At 50.9% G+C, this 17,605-nt stretch overlaps 1 protein-coding gene across 1 annotated transcript; it reads left to right on the plus strand.

Moving 5' to 3' along the window:
* Positions 1-2,083: 2,083 nt before the first annotated feature.
* LOC117588620 (dmX-like protein 2) lies at positions 2,084-16,593 on the plus strand. The gene is made up of 14 exons (XM_034280033.1): positions 2,084-2,300; positions 5,055-5,272; positions 5,685-5,833; positions 5,898-14,132; positions 14,205-14,429; positions 14,503-14,862; positions 14,926-15,190; positions 15,250-15,334; positions 15,401-15,670; positions 15,744-15,813; positions 15,879-15,953; positions 16,012-16,145; positions 16,204-16,287; positions 16,353-16,593. Exons 1-14 carry the CDS (start codon positions 2,214-2,216, stop codon positions 16,551-16,553), a joined length of 10,458 nt encoding a protein of 3,485 aa, XP_034135924.1. The 5' UTR covers positions 2,084-2,213; the 3' UTR covers positions 16,554-16,593.
* Positions 16,594-17,605: the final 1,012 nt, after the last annotated feature.

A 17,605-nucleotide genomic window follows, 5' to 3' on the forward strand; every position in this document is an offset into this window, starting at 1 on the left:
TATTTCGGTATATCTCCGAGGGTCTGACGGTGAATTTGAAGGTTTGAATGTTCCTTTGAAAAAACGTAGCAACCAGGGCTCATCTTTATTTTACGGGTTTGAGAAGTCTTTTGAGAAGTATGGCAAAAAAAAAGTCAGCTAAGAATAAAAAAAAGAAGATTGGGGAGTATCAGTATGATACGTCCTTGATGGATACACCTCACAGCGAAATGGACAAGAATTCCGCTGCTGCTGCTGCTGCTCCACTTCCAACTCCGGTGGTAAAACAGAAGTTGAAAGTTAAATCTCGCAAGAGAAAGAAGGACGGTAAACGGAATAAAATTTCGAGTCAGATCCCAGATCTCATTCGAGATCCGAGGAAAAGAGTGGGAGAAGGGAGCATCTATTGGGGCGTTGAGATCCGAACGAAGCCAGAGCCAAAGCCAGCCGCCCCTTGTGGCGAGAGTGACAGGACCGCTCTTTGCGAGCAACAATTAAACATGGATGCCCGTTGTAACGTGGATGGAAGCATCCCTTCTTACGAAGCGCGCAACATACAAGAAAGTCAACCGATGTCAGAGCCACGATTAGGGCAAGAAACGCAGACGGGAGTAACAGAAGAATCCGGTGAAGACCTACCTTCGCAGAACAGGTTCAAAACCATTGAGGAACTGCTGCGTGTCCTCTCCGACGATACAGATGATCTGGAGGAGACAGGAGGAGGTGGAGCTCAAGACGGACCCGAGGCAGTCGGCAATGGAGCTCGGCAATGACCCAGCCGAAGAGGAGCAGTCCGGCACTACGCCCATTTCCATCAATGCCGGGGGCAATCAGGCCAGCAGCTTCTGGCAGGAACAGAATTACAAAAGAAGACGATCATTTACATGCAAAAGATCACCCGCAAAGTGCCAAGTCAGGCGCTGAGCGTCACAATATTCTCAAAGCTTAAATCCATTCGGGAAGACAATGATTCCACCCGACAGACTGGAAGTGGTAGAATCTTTCGATTCTTTCCATCCGATTCATAGTTCAAATATTGTAACAATTCGTTCGTTTGGCAACCAAAAATATGTAAAACATAAATACACTTGATCTTAGCCCTGAGTCTTCCTTTACAATGAACACAAATCAAATAATTAAATGTTGCCTTTGATGAGCTTTTTGAAAGGATCAATCTGGCTGCTCTGGTTGCCCTCAGCGGTGTCCGTGATGACGCGTAGCAGCTCGTCTGTTGCTTCAGTATGGATGCCTTACGTGAAGACTGGTCTGGACAAGACTCAGATGCTAACCATTCCGGGTTCAAACGTTGACTGACGACGTTCTGGTGCGAAAAAGACACGTGGAACACACAGAATGTGTGCAATCTGCAAGAAATTAGCCATGAAAATGGTTAGGGAATACATTTTAGGCAATCTGTCTACCGATTAGACATCTGCCACATCTGAGTGCGTCCGCATGCGTCCATTGATGGCAATACGAAGGAGCAGGCTCGGCATGGCCGATTTCAAAGCGTTCCAGCAGGCTGATGATATCCTCCACTGTCAGATCTGTGAGCATCGCCTTCAATATGTCCTCCTGTATACAATTTAAAACCTTTTAGAGTCTCATAACCATTCGATGATCACTCCCTACCACACTCACGCCACAAGGAATCGTTGGGTGGGGCAATCATGGTTCCTGGTTCGCTAGTAGGAGGGGAACAGGGCTGTCCCGGTGGCTGTGCCGAAGGCATGTGGAGCACATTTGATTGTTTACGTTTGGTCTCTCATCCTCATCCTCCTGGAGTTACTTCACATTGGAGCCTGCGAGCTGGAAACCGAATTGGAGAGTAGATTCTTTCTCCTGTAGCTTCTTATAGTTATAAATGATCAACGGAAATGTCGCGCTTCTGCAGCACCTTCCACAGATGTGATATTGAATATATCGCATTAAAATATCGATATATGTCACTGAAATATAGATATGTGCTCGTCCAATATAAAATATCAAAAGTATTAATATATTGGAGAATTTCCCAAGCATACATATCGATATGAATATCTTTTACTTTATTCATACATCGATAAATGCTGATAATATTGATATTTTTTTGACAACCCTACTTATTTTTATGTAATGTCACTTTGTTGTCGTTTGTTACAAGCAAGTTTGTTACGGGCTAGAAACCAAAAAACCAAAGAACCAACAACTCTACAATCCGTGCGCTGTGATGTGATAATTAATTGTAAAGAATTATGAATTGTCATCAGATATTGAGCGGCGCCTGCAATGCAGGTGACCGGTGCTTCGCCATTGGCTCCGTGGAAGGCATACCATTTACAGTAAGAGAGAATAGTACAAGTCTCCCCCGCCACTCCCACCATTGCTCTATCCGTTATATTTATCACGCATCATCTTTTTCCATTGTAAAACAATTTCACACACAGACATATACACACAGCCACACTCACTGGCATACAAATGATACACTCGCCCATTTTTGCCCCTAACGCGTTTGACATATTTGCAAATTCCAATTGGAAAGAAAGGTCCGAGAGACACCGATCGGAGCGGAGTGGAGCGCCTCTTGGGTCGCCACATGAGCATGTCCATGTACCCCCCCTTAATGTTTGTTATTTACATACATACTCATGCATATGTGCATGCCTGATGCACACACTTAAAGGCCAATGAAATATAAATGCTGTTTTATTGGTTATATGTACATACATGTATGTACATATAATATAGTATACTACATGAATGTATATTTTGCCACACTTGGTGGTCAATTAAATCAAATGCAAATGATGAGATAGAGAATTTTATTTTCTGTGTGTAAATTCGATAACAACAACAAATTGTGAACGATTGGTAATGCGTGTGTGTGTGCTCCAGTGTGTGTGCATGTGTGTGTGTGTGTACCAATGCGCGTAAATTGCTTGAGTTGACAAAAAAAAAACCGCAGCAGCAACAGCAACACGGGCAGAGAGAGAAAGAGAGCGAGAGAGAGAGGAAAAGAGACGGAGTGAAATATCAATATTTTTGCCAAATGTTGGTCGATTTGAAATATGTAAAAGTAAACTGCATATTTACATACTTTGCCAGGCAATAAATTACATTTAAAGGTCAAGTGCTAACACACAACACACGCACACACCCACACCGAAACGAGCAGAATGCGTACATGTACGTATGCATGCATATAAACATATGCGTGCGCGCGTGTGTGTGTGTGTGTGTGTACCCTTCGATTGGTCAGGTGGCCTTTTGATGATGCCCTAATTTTGCAGCTTGCAGCGTTACACCACCTCTTAGACACATACACACACAGGCATTCACATTCTGCTCGCCCACGCCGCAAGCCGTAGGTCATAGGCATACCCCCCCACTCTTTCGGTTGGGGGTATCCCTCTTAACCGCAAAATAATGTAAAATGTGCTATTATAGTGGGTGCCATCTCTGGCTAAACCTTAACTTACGCTCCCAGAGTCCCTCGCTCTCTTTCTCTCTCTCTCTCTCTCTCTCTCCTGCTAAGGTAATCAATCGTCTGACGTGACGTCTTCCTCCCATAAGCAATCGAGTAAAAAATCATAAACGGCCATAAAAATATTGGTATGGTCGTGAGCACGCATTTAAAATGTGCTTTCGGCTGTTTTCGATACCTTTGCCAGAGATATTTCGAATTGCAGTTTTATTTCTAGATACAAATATCCGGCAAATTGTATAAACCAAATGATATGGATTAACGATCAATCCTAAGAATATTTGTATCTGCCATAGGACCGATAACGTTTGCCTTTACGATCACATGGCGATAGGATCTAGACTCCCCCCCCGGCCCTGCATCGACGTTATTTGTGTATATATTTGCACAGACGGCCAACTGAAACATAATTAACTGTGGCGCATTCTAATGATCGGAACATCTGCCGCGCGCCTGTCCCTGGGGTATATTTACACACATATTACGAGCATTTTATTTATTTTCTTCTCTGTAATCAGCTCCTCTTCCGCCACCGCGATGTTGACATTCGTATGCCCCTCTGCCCCCACCCCACACACTTATTGCCATTATTTTAGTTTCAGTTGTATTTTATTTATAATTTTTGGATGAAATTAACACAAGACATTCGTCTGACGACGGCGCCACACTGCAGTACACGGCACTCTGTAAGAACAAATTCGCAAAAATATATAGAGAAAAATGAGAAGGAGACACACGAGCAGGTTCAGACCGTAGAAGGCTAAGGCGGAACAGCTTACAATCTAATTATTTCCGTTAGAATTTGTATGCCTAGCCACCTTATCCAGCGATCCAAGCGGCATCCTCCTTTTCTTTGGCTCAGCAACACCCGAGGACCTGATCTTCTCGCTACTACGCTCCTCTCTGAGCGGGTCTCGCTATACACGCTGTCTCGCCAGCAGCAGAATGTACAAAGGAAAAGAATAACGGGCCCCGTAAGAGTAGAAAATACGCAGCCAGTAGAAGATAATTCACTGAGAATAAACTCATAACCGATCAATATCTAGAAATAATCATAGCAATATAATTGCAAGAGCGATGAAAATTCTATCTTATCACAATACCTTGATGGAAAAGAATTGAAATGAAATGATCAGGACAGTAGTTAAGGGGGAGATAATCGAACGATTTTCTGTGTGAAAACTCCGACTTTGGAGCTTTGTTTTGCTGAATTGTTGGAATTTATTTTTTAAACGATAATGAGAATATCAGCGACAGCTTGGCAAATAAATCAAACACCACACACACACACATAAATAGCAAAAAAAAAAGTATTGGAGTAGCTATAACCAGGTAAACCCCGTCTCACCACCCCTTCGGCAACCCTTGAGGTGGGTTTGCGTTGGTGGTCGCTTGTCAACCGAAACCGTATGACGATGATAAGCCCAGCCAGTCCGCATGCAGTGGTCGGTTATCGCAGCCAACACACAGTGATATAGAAAATGTAAAGATTACGCTGCCACAACGCATACAGACACAGACACAGACACCTCTACCGTACTCCATATATTTGCCATAACCAATCTTTTGTTTTCCTTTCTTTAACTCATGTGTGTGTCTCTTTTTGCAGGCCTACGCCGCCGGCTGCAATGTGGTGATCCTGGCAAGCACCTTCGAGCGTGTCCAAATCATACCGGGCGCCAGTCATGGCTACGTGAAGATATCCGCCCTTGACTGCAGCACCGATACGGGAAAAATAGCGGCCGCCTATGAGAATAAGATATGCATTTTTGAGCCCACGCCGGTGATTGAGTCCAGCAAGCATAATACCCATTTCCTAGACTACAGGTGAGATTATCTCGAGTGTGAAATATCCAAATATCCCGTGTTCCCATTCGCTGCACAAATATCCCATAAGCGAGTAGATACAAGCATGAAGTAACTATGTAAAGCTGGAAGGTGCCAAATATCCCGTGATCCCATTCGCTGCACAAATTTCCCATAATCGAGTAGGTACAAGATACAACTCGTTGAAAGTTTAGCATTTTTTACTCGCTGTAAACAATCGCTACAATTTATTTTGAAAATAACTTTTGGGCGTTGCTCGAGAAGGCAGTTCCAATGCCCATTTAAATCTATTATGCGCTCCAGTTGAAAGCGTAATAATAGCAAACGTTTCACGAAATATCGATTCAAGACCATATCAGCTGCAGCTTTCGAAGACGTTTTTCAACATATTTTGTTTGCTTTTATCCCTCAGATGGGTGCAAACGGGCTCCTTTACCAGCCATTCGAGTGTGGTGACCCTCTCGTGGAATCTGGAGGGTACACGCCTACTCACCGGCGGCACCAACATACAGCTCTGGAAGAGCAAATCGCCCACACACCAGCAGGAGGAGGAGCATACGGGTAAGTCGTTGATCCATGAACCAAATTTGATGAATTAATTGAGAATATTCATTGGTTGTTGCAGGTGTAAAATTCGAAATTGGCGAGAGCAAAGAGGTGAAGCAATCGAATCAGGGCGATGATGTGTCAACGTGGGAGAACATTTGGTCCTGCCAGACGGCCATTCCCATTTACCATATGGCATTTAGTCCCGATGGCACACTGTTTGCCACCTGCGGCCGCAACGATCGTTTGGTCAAGATCTGGTATGAGAACAAGCAGGTGCTGTTCCCCGCCAAAGGCACGACCCGTCACACGGATGACTTGAGCAGCAGCACCAGCGGAGGAGGAGGAGGGTCGGGCATGGGAGCTGCTTCAGGTGGCGTTAGCACGGCCATTGGAGAGCTGAATTTCACGTACGTTTACATTGCCCATCCGCGTGCCGTTTCGAACATTGTATGGCGCAAGACGAGCAAGTATATGCCCAAGGGATCGGTGGCCAATATGCTGGTAACCTCCTGCCTGGACAACATCTGTCGCATCTGGATCGAGACGGTGCTGCCCGACGACGGGATGGTCAACATGACGCAGTTCGATCCGCAGAATTCGCAAAATCCCAAATTTCGTACTCACCGGCACAAGCATCGGTTCATGCAGCGTCTGAAGCACATGAAGACTTGCTTTCACATCAGGCGGCACATGAAGGCGGGCGCTCATGCCGCACCGGGCGGACCTGGTGGCATTTTGCCACCGGCCCATATGGGTGCTGGAGCAATGGGCGGTGCGATGGGCTCGTCGCCGGCGAGCTTTAGCAATTATCTGGGTCCAATACCATCGCTGCCGTCGTCGTGCAGCGTCCATGACTTCCATTCGTATGGGTTTCATGGATCGGGCGTAACGCCCGGCATGCACTTCCATTTGGCGGCTTCCATCAATGCGGAGACGGACATACCGCTGGTGCCATCGATGCAGACCTCAGACCCAGCCAATCAGAACGTCTTCATTCTGCACTGGCTGAACAACAAGGAGATGCATTTCACACTCCAGGCGGAGGCCATACTCCAGGAGCTAACCAAAAAGGTGATCGATGAGGAGAACGGGCTCGGGCATCATGGCCATCACGGACACGGCCATCACGGACACCACGGTCACTCCGGAGGCGGCGGAGTGGATCTGCCGGACGATGCAGCACCCGGCGGTGGCACGCATGCGCACAAGAAATATCTACGCTCGTCCAAGTCCGTCTCGGTGGACGATAGCGGCGAGGAGTACAGCAAGTATTCGCAGCATACAACCGGCACTGGAGCGGGTCTCCATCTGAACTCCATGTCCAACACAACGTCACAGAACTCGCTGAACAACGAGCATCACAATCAGCAGCAGCATCCCATCACACAGCTGGTGGACTCGCTGGACAACAAGATTGAATGTCTGCTGCGGGACTGGCACCAGAGTCCCGATCTCCTGTTTGCCATTCATCCCGTGGATGGGAGCTATTTGATCTGGGTGATCGAGTGGCTGGATGACTACTATCCGGGCTCGTTTCGGCAGGCGCAGGTATCCTTTTCGACGCGCATTCCATCGGCCTTTCCCCTGGGCGATGCCATGTCCATGTCCACCACGGTGAGCCTCTTCAACACGGGCACACATCCGCTGGCCTTTCGGGACATTGCCAACAATGTGAGGAGCAAGGATGAGTTCCACAAGAGCGGCCAGGCGGATGATTCGTCGCTGAAGAGCGCCGACCAGCATGCGTTCGAGAAGCACGACGAGGAGCAGGAGGACAACAACAATGAGGACGGTGGCGAGGATCCCGATGCAGACGATAGTGCAGCGGCCAGTGCTGGTATGGCGAGCAGCTCGCAGGATTCAGCAGGGGCCAGTGGCAATGGTGTGACCAGTGCCCTGCCCCTGAATGTCTCGCCATCCGTGTCGATGGTCACGAAACACTCGAACGGCACCCTCAACCTCTGGCAGCTGACGTTCGCCTTCAAGACAAAGTTCACCCAAGTATTAAGCATTGGCCATGTGAGCCGTGCCTCTGGTCATCGTTTCCGTGTGAATGACATCACCTGTCACCCTGTGTTGCCGCTTCTCGTCTCCACATCGCATCACAATCTACCCGACACGGAGGCCAAGTCCCCAATGTCGCCCTTCGAGCAGCCCCTCAGTGGCGGCGGCCTCACTATGGGCTCCGCCGCCAGCGGCGGTGCAAGTCCGGCTGGATCCACAGGATCGAATGGCAATGGCAACGACAAGGATGTCTTCACGCCCACAGGCTTCTGTTCGGAATTGATTCTGTGGCGCGTGGACTCGGTGGGGCCGCTGTGCCATTCGGGCGGCGTCAGTGAACTGGCGCGCATCAACTCGCCGGAGATATCGGCCTTCAGCAATGTGGCCTGGATACCCACGCTCCTGCCGAGCACCACACTGGGCAGCTACAGCAATTCCCCGAGCGCGTGCTTTGTGGCCAGCGACGGTGAGAATTTGCGCGTTTATCAGGCTGTGATTGATGCACGAACACTGCTGGCGGAGATCTCCTGTTCGGAGAATCTGAACACGCTGCACAAGTCACACTCGCTGTCGTCGATGATCTCAAATGCCTCATCCACCATGAAGGCCCAGCGGTCGGCGCTGCACGACAAGCTGAAGGTCGTCTCGCAGCAGTCAACGGCGCGTCCGGGCTGCATTCTACAGCTGGATGCCATCTCGGATGCCAAGCACGACTGGCAGAACACACAGTTTCTGCACGTGTTCCAGGCACAGCTGATAACTGGGGGACAGCGGGTTAGCAGCTCAGCGCCCATGGATGCCCATGATCTGGAGGAGCCGCGCTACAATCCCTTCCTCGAGTCGGACATGGATGCCATTGTGGATCTGCAGCGTAATGCCGACTTCGAGGAGCCCTTCTACATTGTGAACATCGAGAAGACGCTGCGCGGCAGCACCATCCACATGTGGCGCATTGTCATTAGCTCCAAACAGCAGAATTCCTTCCTCTCCGAGACGGCCATGTATGTGCCGGACAGCAACCTCACGCAGGAGGAGCCGGAGGATAATCCCAATACGAATGCGAACCCCAATCCACGACGCATGTCGCAGGGCGCAGAGACGCTGACCGGTGCGGAGCACTTTGGTTCGCATGTGGAGGCGCCGCACATCTCCATCACGACGAAGAAGGTGTGCACCCAGGAGCTGCCGCTGCCCGAGGGCGTGGACGTGATACATGCCTCACCGGCGGCGGGACATCTGAGCAGCTCCAGCATTTATCCGGCCTGCTTTGCACCCTACATCATTGTGACGGCCTGCTCGGACTCGGTGTCGCGCTTCTGGAAGTGCGAGCCCATCGACAATGCGCCCACAGATGGCAACGGGAATGGCGATGCCTACCACTGGTCCGAGTGGAAGATGTTCAGCCGCATCCAGCAGTCGGCCATCGAGATACCGGGCCAGCCGCTGAACATAAGCGCCGCCTACAGCGGTCGCATTGCCTGTGCCTACAAGTACGGCAAGAGCTTCACGCGACCCAACAAGGGGGATCCCGACTCGCGGTATGTCAATCTCTGTGTGGCCATCTACGAGTGCGAGAGCTCGGGCGGCAGCGAGTGGGTGCTGGAGGATACCATACACCTGAAGAATGTCCACCTGCCGAGGATCAACATTGGCCATGGCATCGATCTGAGCTACCTGCACGACAGCCGTCTGCTGGCCAAGAAGCAGCGCCTCAATCAGGTGCTGCACACGTTCCAGGCCCACGATGACAGTCGTTCGCCGCGGAGTGGCGAGACGACACCCGAGCTGGCCGTCAGCGTCAATCGCCAGCCATCGGTGGCCGCCTCAGGGCTGCTCACCGTACCCAGCTTCAGCACGTTGCAATCGCTGCGGAAGAGCATCGCCGAGAATGGCAACACATGTCCGCTCACGCAGAAGCATCTGGTGCAGCTTGACTGGGTGTCCAAGGAGGATGGCTCTCACATCCTCACAGTGGCCGTTGGCAGCAAAATATTGCTCTATACGCCCGTCAGCTCGGACATTGCCCAGGCGAACATCAAGGCCATGAAGGAGTCGCGTTCCGTGAATCGTCCCATACTGCGCAAGGCATCCTCGCTGGCACAGCCCAATTTCGTGGATGAGATTCGATGGATGAAGCTGCGACAGATTGATCTGCAGACAGCGGACGGTTTGCCGCCGCTGCCCATGCAGATATCGTGGGTGCGCGACGGCATACTGGTCGTGGCCATGGACTCCGAAATGCACGTCTACTCGCAGTGGAAGCCGCACTACACCTCCCACATGCTGGGCAACGCGAATGGTGGCAGTGAGGATGTGCCCGATACGCGCAATCTGCGCGACGAGGATCTGCGCAGCTTGGCCAACGAATCGACGCAGCTGCGGCTGAAGAATGTCGCCTCCATGCCGCTGATTAGCAAAGTGAGCACCGCCAACTTGCAGCTGCTGTCGCACGACAAGAAGCGGCGACTGGCCAACACCAGTATGGCTAATGTGAATGGCGGAGGCGGAGGAGGAGGAGGAGGAGCGGCAGCCACTACCGTGGGCAGTGCACCCAACGATGGGGATACGGGCAGCGATGATTACATGACAGACTTTGGTCTGTTTCAGGCCTCGCGCATTGCCTGTCCCGTGCTGCCGCAATATCATCCCAAGCAGCTGATGGAGCTGCTCAACTGCGGCAAGATACGCTGGGTCAAGGCCATACTGGCCCATCTGGTGCGCTGCATGAGTGGCGGTGCGAACGGCGCCTCGAATGGCGTCACCCAGGACGAGGACGGCTATGCCCGACAGCGCAGCTGGTCGCGTTCTCGCACGCTGAGCATCAGCTACAATGCGGCGGACAGCAACAACATTCAGGCGGAGCATCGCGGCAGCACCACACAGATACCGGAGGAGCTGATGCTCGATTATGCGGAGATCAATTCGATTCCGCCGCTGCCGCTGTGGGTGCTGCTCAATGCGGACCGAGAGACGCCGGGCTGCCAGGGCGGCGCCAATTCCGGGGAGAACGACAAGGACTATGATGAGCTCTTCGACATGCACAACTCGGAGGATAATCTCGACGAGCTGCTGTCGGAGGGGGAGCAGGGCAAGCGGCACGAGCGACGTCTCTCGCTGCCCGAGAAGCAATCCATTTCGCACTTTGGCCCACGCCAGGGGCAGCTCCTGTCGCGCCTGCTCACACACACGCATCTGCCGGGCCTGTCGTCGCTGGATCAGATGCATCTGCTGGCCCTCGCCGACACGGTGGCCACCTGCAACACGGACTTCTCGGACAAGTTTGCCGCCGACATGGGCAAGAATGCCAGCACCAGTGGTGTGCCCAAGGAGGGTGCCACAGCCACAGCCACAGAGTCTCTGGATGATTGCGGTTTACGCTTTCTGCTGGCCATGAAGCATTTCACGTATCTGCTGCGCTGCCTGCCACTGCAGCAGCGTGCCCAGTTCCAGCGGCAGGGCGTGGGCACCTCGAACATTGTGTGGGCCTACCACTCGGAGAGCGAGGAGGAGCTGCTGAACCTGATACCCAGCTACACGAAGGGCGATCTGCGCTGGGCCACGCTGCGCGATCTGGGCATGGGCTACTGGCTGAAGAACATCAACACGCTGCGCCGCTGCGTGGAGCGGCTGGCCAAGTGCGCGTACCAGCAGAAGCAGGATCCCCTCGATGCGGCCATCTACTATCTGGCCATGAAGAAGAAGTCCCTCGTTTGGGGTCTCTTCCGCTCGATGCGGGACGAAAAGATGACGGCATTCTTTGGCAACAACTTCGCCGAGGATCGCTGGCGCAAGGCCGCCCTCAAGAACGCCTTTGTGCTGCTGGGCAAGCAGCGGTTCGAGCATGCTGTTGCCTTCTTTCTGCTGGCCAACTCCCTCAACGATGCCATCGAGGTGTGCATGAACAAGCTGGAGGACTTCCAGCTGGCGCTCATCATTGCCCGGCTGTACGAGGGCGATGCCGAGGGCTGCTACTACCACAAGCTGCTGCACGAGCATGTCCTGGGCACCGACCCCGAGACGGGACGCTGCGACATACCGCGCGCCCATCCGGATCCATTCTTGCGCTCGATGACCTACTGGACGCTCAAGAAGTACCAGGAGAGTCTCAACACACTGCTGCTGACGGGCGGCGTGGGCAGCCTGCACAGCAGCTACCGGGAGGAGGATTTGCTGCGCCCCGAGCCGCAGGCCACCAACCCGAATGTCTTTAACTTCTACATCTATCTGCGCACCCATCCGCTGCTGATACGCCAGAACATTGCGCTGTCCGCGCAGGAGAAGCGCATCGCCCATGTGGTGCTGTCGGGCTTCAATTACGAGACAGCTGGCTTGGGCGCTGGCACGGGTACGGGAACGGTCGGAGGTGCCGCCTGCGACAAGCAACTGCAGCTGGAGGATTCCATAACGCCCATCGAGCGGCAATTGTACTTCACCACAGCCCACGGGCACTTCAAGAGCGGCTGCCCGGCCCTCGCCCTCGAGGTGCTCAACAAGCTGCCGATGAAAATCAGCGAGGATCCCTCATCATCGGGCAGCAGTGTGGCCGGCAGCCAGGTGGCGGCCACCACACAGCAAATCAACAAGGAGGAGCTCATCAATTCCGGCATCATGGATCAATGGGGAGCGGCGGCCACAGCGGATGCCTTCGATTGGGGTGCACCGGCAGCTGGCAGCGAAACGGAAGCCAAATTTGAGATCAAATGGGATGACGATGAAGAGGATGCCGATGCCGATTCCGATCCCATAGATGATGATAATGATCCCGAGATGGCCACACCACAACCAACCACAGGTGCGGCTGCTGCTGCTGCTGCTGCTGCTGCTGCTGCTGCTGTGGGACGCTCCTCAGGGGATGGCCACAAAATGGATATAATGGCGCAGCAGCTGAAGTTTGTGGCCTGCCTGAAGATCCTCATGGAGGAGCTGTCAACGCTGGCCACCGGCTTCGAGGTGGATGGCGGGCAGCTGCGCTATCAGCTGTACATGTGGCTGGAGCGCGAGGTGGAGGCACTCAAGCAGCTGTGCAATTACTGCAGCTCCGAGCAGCAGCAGGCCAACGATGGCGGCGGCGATGCGGATGCCAAGGATGACAAGGAAATGAATGCCAGCATTTGCCCGAGCACGGAGCGACCCACACTCCACGAGATCCTCATGCAGGACAAGCAGGACTTTGAGGCGAAAGTGCTGCGTGCGGCCAAGCGCAAGCGCTGGCTCAAGGCCAACGAGACGCTGCTGCGCACCCTACTCAGCTATTGCTCGCTGCACGGCGCCAGCGGCGGTGGCCTCGCCTCGGTGCGCATGGAGCTGGTGCTGCTGCTGCAGGAGTTGCAGCAGGAGAAGACCCAACAGCAGCTGCTCAGTCCGCTGCCCTTCCCCACCACCCTGCCGCTGCTGAGCGCCTGTGTGGCCGGCAACAAGACGGTGATTGCCGATCCCATTAAGTACTTGCAATCGCAAACGGTGGACATGCTGCAGAGCATCATCAAGGTGCTGCCGTTCCCGGGCATCGAGACGAGCGCCCTCAGTGAGATCTTTGTGCTGCGCGACCTCGCGGTGGCCCTCTCCTCGTGCATCTACCAATCGCTCTGCGACTCGGAGAGTTTTGTGGTCAACAATTCGGCGTTCAACGGCTACCCCAGTCCCGGCATGGAGAACATTGCCAAGATCAATTCCTCCTTCGAGTGCTCGTACTTGGTGGGCAGTCGGAATGCCTACGGACGGAGGCGCAAGTACTCGACGGATGAGCCGGCGGGCATTTGCACAACGCCATCCAAGTGGCCGGGCGTCACTAACTTACGCGCCCTGTTGGCCCGCGAGAAGGATGAGGATGTGCCCAAGCTAAATGTCCTGCTGCTCGAGTCATTTGTGTCCACATACATGGCGCTGTTCATCTACTCGCTGTCCACCTGCGACAGCCGTCTGCTGTACCGACTGAGCGGTCAGAGCTTTAACAATGATACCTGGTCCACGCTCTTTGGGGGCGGCATGAAGAAGCTGCTGATTAAGCCCGCTTCGGCCCAGTCCCAGAGCCAACCAGCAGCAGCAGCAGCAGCAGCAGCAGGAGGAGGAGGAGGAGCAGGTTCCACTTCGGATGATCCCACAGCTGATGAGAATAGCGTGTGGAATACGGTCACCTCCATAACGAAGCAGCGCATGAAGCTAAACATGAAGATATTGGGCAGCTTCAGCCAGAACAGCACCTCGAACAACATGAAGGAGGATAAGCCCACATACCGTGAGCAATTTATGCCACCAGAGACCTCGATGCTCTCATACTTCCTCACCAAGCCCCCACCCGGCACAACAGGTGAGTGCCACAGTGCACCAGGGCGGCACCAGTGAAGTTTGAGTTTAATTTTGGGTTGGAAATCTCTTGCAGAATGCGATGATTACGACACGGATGATTCGCACGAGTCGGAGAACGAGGAGGAGGAGGAGGACGATGATGATGTGAATGTGAGTCGCACTCAGTTGAAGGCCAAAGATAATACGGAGCACACAAATCCCACATCGTACTCATGGAGCATTCTACGTTTGGCGCTCATCAAGATCAGCACCCACAAGATCCAGGAGCTGGTCAAGGTGGCAGGCATCGAGCTGCAGGGTAGTTGTACCACCATTCAACCCACAATCTATTTATTTTATCACTAAAACTCTATCTCTCTGTATGCTGTTAGATCTTCCTGTCATCAGTCCATTGTCGCACGAGGTGCTGCGCACCCTCAATCGTTGGCAGGAGTTTGCATTGAGTGACCTGATTGCCCGAGGGCCACCCACAAGGCAGTATATACCCGGCTGCTATGCAGAGAGCGGCATCAATGGCCTGGCCATTCACAAGTATCGTTCGCTGTTGAACAAGGACAACACACCGTTTGTGTCGGGCTCATCGGCGGGACCCATACGCAGGCTGTGGAACTATCTGGTGCGCCAGGAGCCCGCCCAGGAGGTGTTCATTAAGAGCATCTTTGGCAAGAATATGGATGGACATCATCATCATCACACGCGCGGCTCCCAGCACGACAATGAAACGGATGAAGGTACATAAGAAGTCGCTTCATAAAGGTTTCCATAGCTAATCGTACGTATCCCCTTCTGCTCAGGTCAATCGCATTCAACCAGCGAGAATACGGATCACATACGCATCATACACAAGGATCACGAATCGATATTGTCCTTCTGCTTGAAGAACAACAGCTCCTCGATGATCGCCTTCTCCAATCCGCGTGAGATCCAGGAGTTTGACATCTCGCTGCTGCTGGAGTCACCCAATTGGTATGAGGATGAATGCGACTATGACATGATGAATCTGTCCAAGGATGCGGATACCAATAGTTCCGCCTTCCTCATAATACAATCGCAAGAACAGTACGTAATTCCCCAGAGCACTTTGCTATCCGTTGTACTTAACTTTACTCCCTGTGCAGGAATCAATTTGGTGGCAGCAATAATCCAAATGAAAGCAATTCCAGCACACAGAGCGCCTCGCAGTCGGGACGCGGCACATCCATGGTGAGCATGAGCTGCAGCTCAAACTGTAACTGGAACTTTATTGTGGCTCTCTCTCCTTTGTTGCAGGTGCAGCGCCACAAGGTGGACAATGTAAAGCGTATGAGTGCACATCCATTGATGCCGCTGTATCTAACTGGCGGACAGGATGGCTCTGTGCAGATTTGGGAATGGGGACACCAGCAGCCAGTCTGCTCACCGCGTCCCTCTGGCACATTTGCAAAGGTCACACGCTGTCGCTTCTCCGAGCAGGGCAACAAGTTCGGCATCGGTGATGGTGATGGCAACCTGAGCCTCTGGCAGGCGGGCATTGCCTCACAGAACAATCGTTCGTTTATTGTGAGTGTCGGAAGCGGGAAAGCGGCTTAGGAGATAATCAAATTTATAATTAACTCTTTCTCTTTCTCGACAGAGCTATCAGTGCCACAATAAGACGCTTTCAGATTTTGTATTCCTTGGTTCTTGCAGTCTACTGGCCAGCGGTGGGTTTGACTCACTTACTGACTAGTGCTTCCTCCTCTATTCAAACGATTTCTCTCTCTTTTAGCTGGTCAAAGTTCCGAGAATAAAAACATCAACATTTGGGACACTTTGCTGCCGCACAAAAAGTCCTGTGTGTCAGGTAAGAGAGACGCCCCTCAAGCATAGCATTTACATTAATTTCTAATCGCACCACACAGCATTCACCTGCCACGATCAGGGCTCGTCCTGTTTGGTCTTTGCACCACAACATCAAGTGCTCATCTCGTGCGGCAAGCGCGGCGATGTCTGCGTCTTTGATGTAAGGCAACGCACGCTGCGACATCGCTATCAGGTATGGGACCTATCACCATCTGTGGCTTAACATTTACTCAAACATTTCCCCTTTGCAGGCACACGACAGCACCATCAAGTGCATTGCTTTGGATCCACATGAGGAGTTCTTTGTCACCGGCTCCATTGAGGGTGACATTAAGGTACAGTGATCAGAGCCCACAGCTCTCCATAAACAGAGATCCATAATTGATGTTCCTCTTTTTAGATTTGGGACATGAATCAGTTTATGCTGATCAATACGTTCCCCCATGAGCATGCCAAGAATGGTTTCTTTAAGCATACCGGCCAGGGTGTCAGTCAGGTGACTGTCGATCCATTTGGCAGACTCTTTTCGTGCGGCTCCGATGGCTGCATGAAGGTTCGCCTGCTGGTCGAAAAGGATAACATTGTGCACTCGGTGTATTGAGCAACAACAAAACAAACAAAACAAAAAACAAAAAACTACATATATGTATTCTATGCGTGTTCTATATGTATTTGTGTATATCTCGTGTACATTTCTACGACGCTCCGATCCGATCCGATCCGTTCCGTTCCTCTACTCTTTGTGTGTGACGCTTGCATCCCCGTATCCCAATCCATAATCCGTTTCCGTGCTCTCGTCTCTTGTATCTTGTTAGTGTTTTTTTTTGCGCGCGAGCCTCCTAATTGTTGTATTCGTTTTTAAAACAAAACAAAAAACAAAAAAAACGTTGATTATATGATAACATTATGATTGTATTTGAATTTTTTCCTACACATCATGTATATTATTATTATCTATTATTATTATTGCTACTATAACTATTATTATTATTATTATGATTATTATTATTATTGTATTCCATATATACCTTCTTTTTTGTTGTTGCTGTTTTGTCTATTTAAAATCTAAACAAACAAAAAAGAAAACAAAAAGATAAAAAGAAACCAACTTTTTTGACGAATTCCATGCAAAAATTCGTTTCAATGTTCGATGAGTATTTCCTAAACAGACTATAAACTATACAGATATACACTATATGCTATATACATATGTATATGTGGGTATATATATATATATATACTATATTATATTATATGCTTTAAATCAATTATTAATTATTATTATTATACAATATACGATATACAAGACATTCGACAGTATGGTAATTGATATGCTTACGAATTACGAATATATATTACGACCATCTATGTATGTCTCTTTTTTTGTGTTGAGCTTGTCTGTTGTTGAAAATCAATCAATGCTATACGTGCGTATGCATGTACGTATGTATGTATACCTAAAACAAATCTAAATAAATTAACTACAAAAAGAAAACGTAAATAAAGTGCAAATTAAATACAACTTAAAAATGTATTTGTTCTGTCGTGTCAGCAGGAGGATTGTCCCACAAGCAATCCAATGCATTATCGATAAGATGTCTGTTTGGAGATGCCTGGCTCTAAATTTATACAAGATTGGTGCAAAACCAAACC

Source organism: Drosophila guanche, unplaced genomic scaffold (assembly GCF_900245975.1).
Source record: "Drosophila guanche unplaced genomic scaffold, DGUA_6, whole genome shotgun sequence".
NCBI classification, from domain to species: Eukaryota; Metazoa; Arthropoda; class Insecta; order Diptera; family Drosophilidae; genus Drosophila; species Drosophila guanche.

Coding starts and splice junctions, on each gene's coding strand:
- LOC117588620 (XM_034280033.1), top strand. CDS start 2,214: ATGAATTGTCATCAGATATTGAGCGGCGCCTGCAATGCAGGTGACCGG. Junction 14,430..14,502: donor GGCAGGCATCGAGCTGCAGG/GTAGTTGTACCA, acceptor GTATGCTGTTAG/ATCTTCCTGTCATCAGTCCA. Junction 14,863..14,925: donor CGACAATGAAACGGATGAAG/GTACATAAGAAG, acceptor CCTTCTGCTCAG/GTCAATCGCATTCAACCAGC.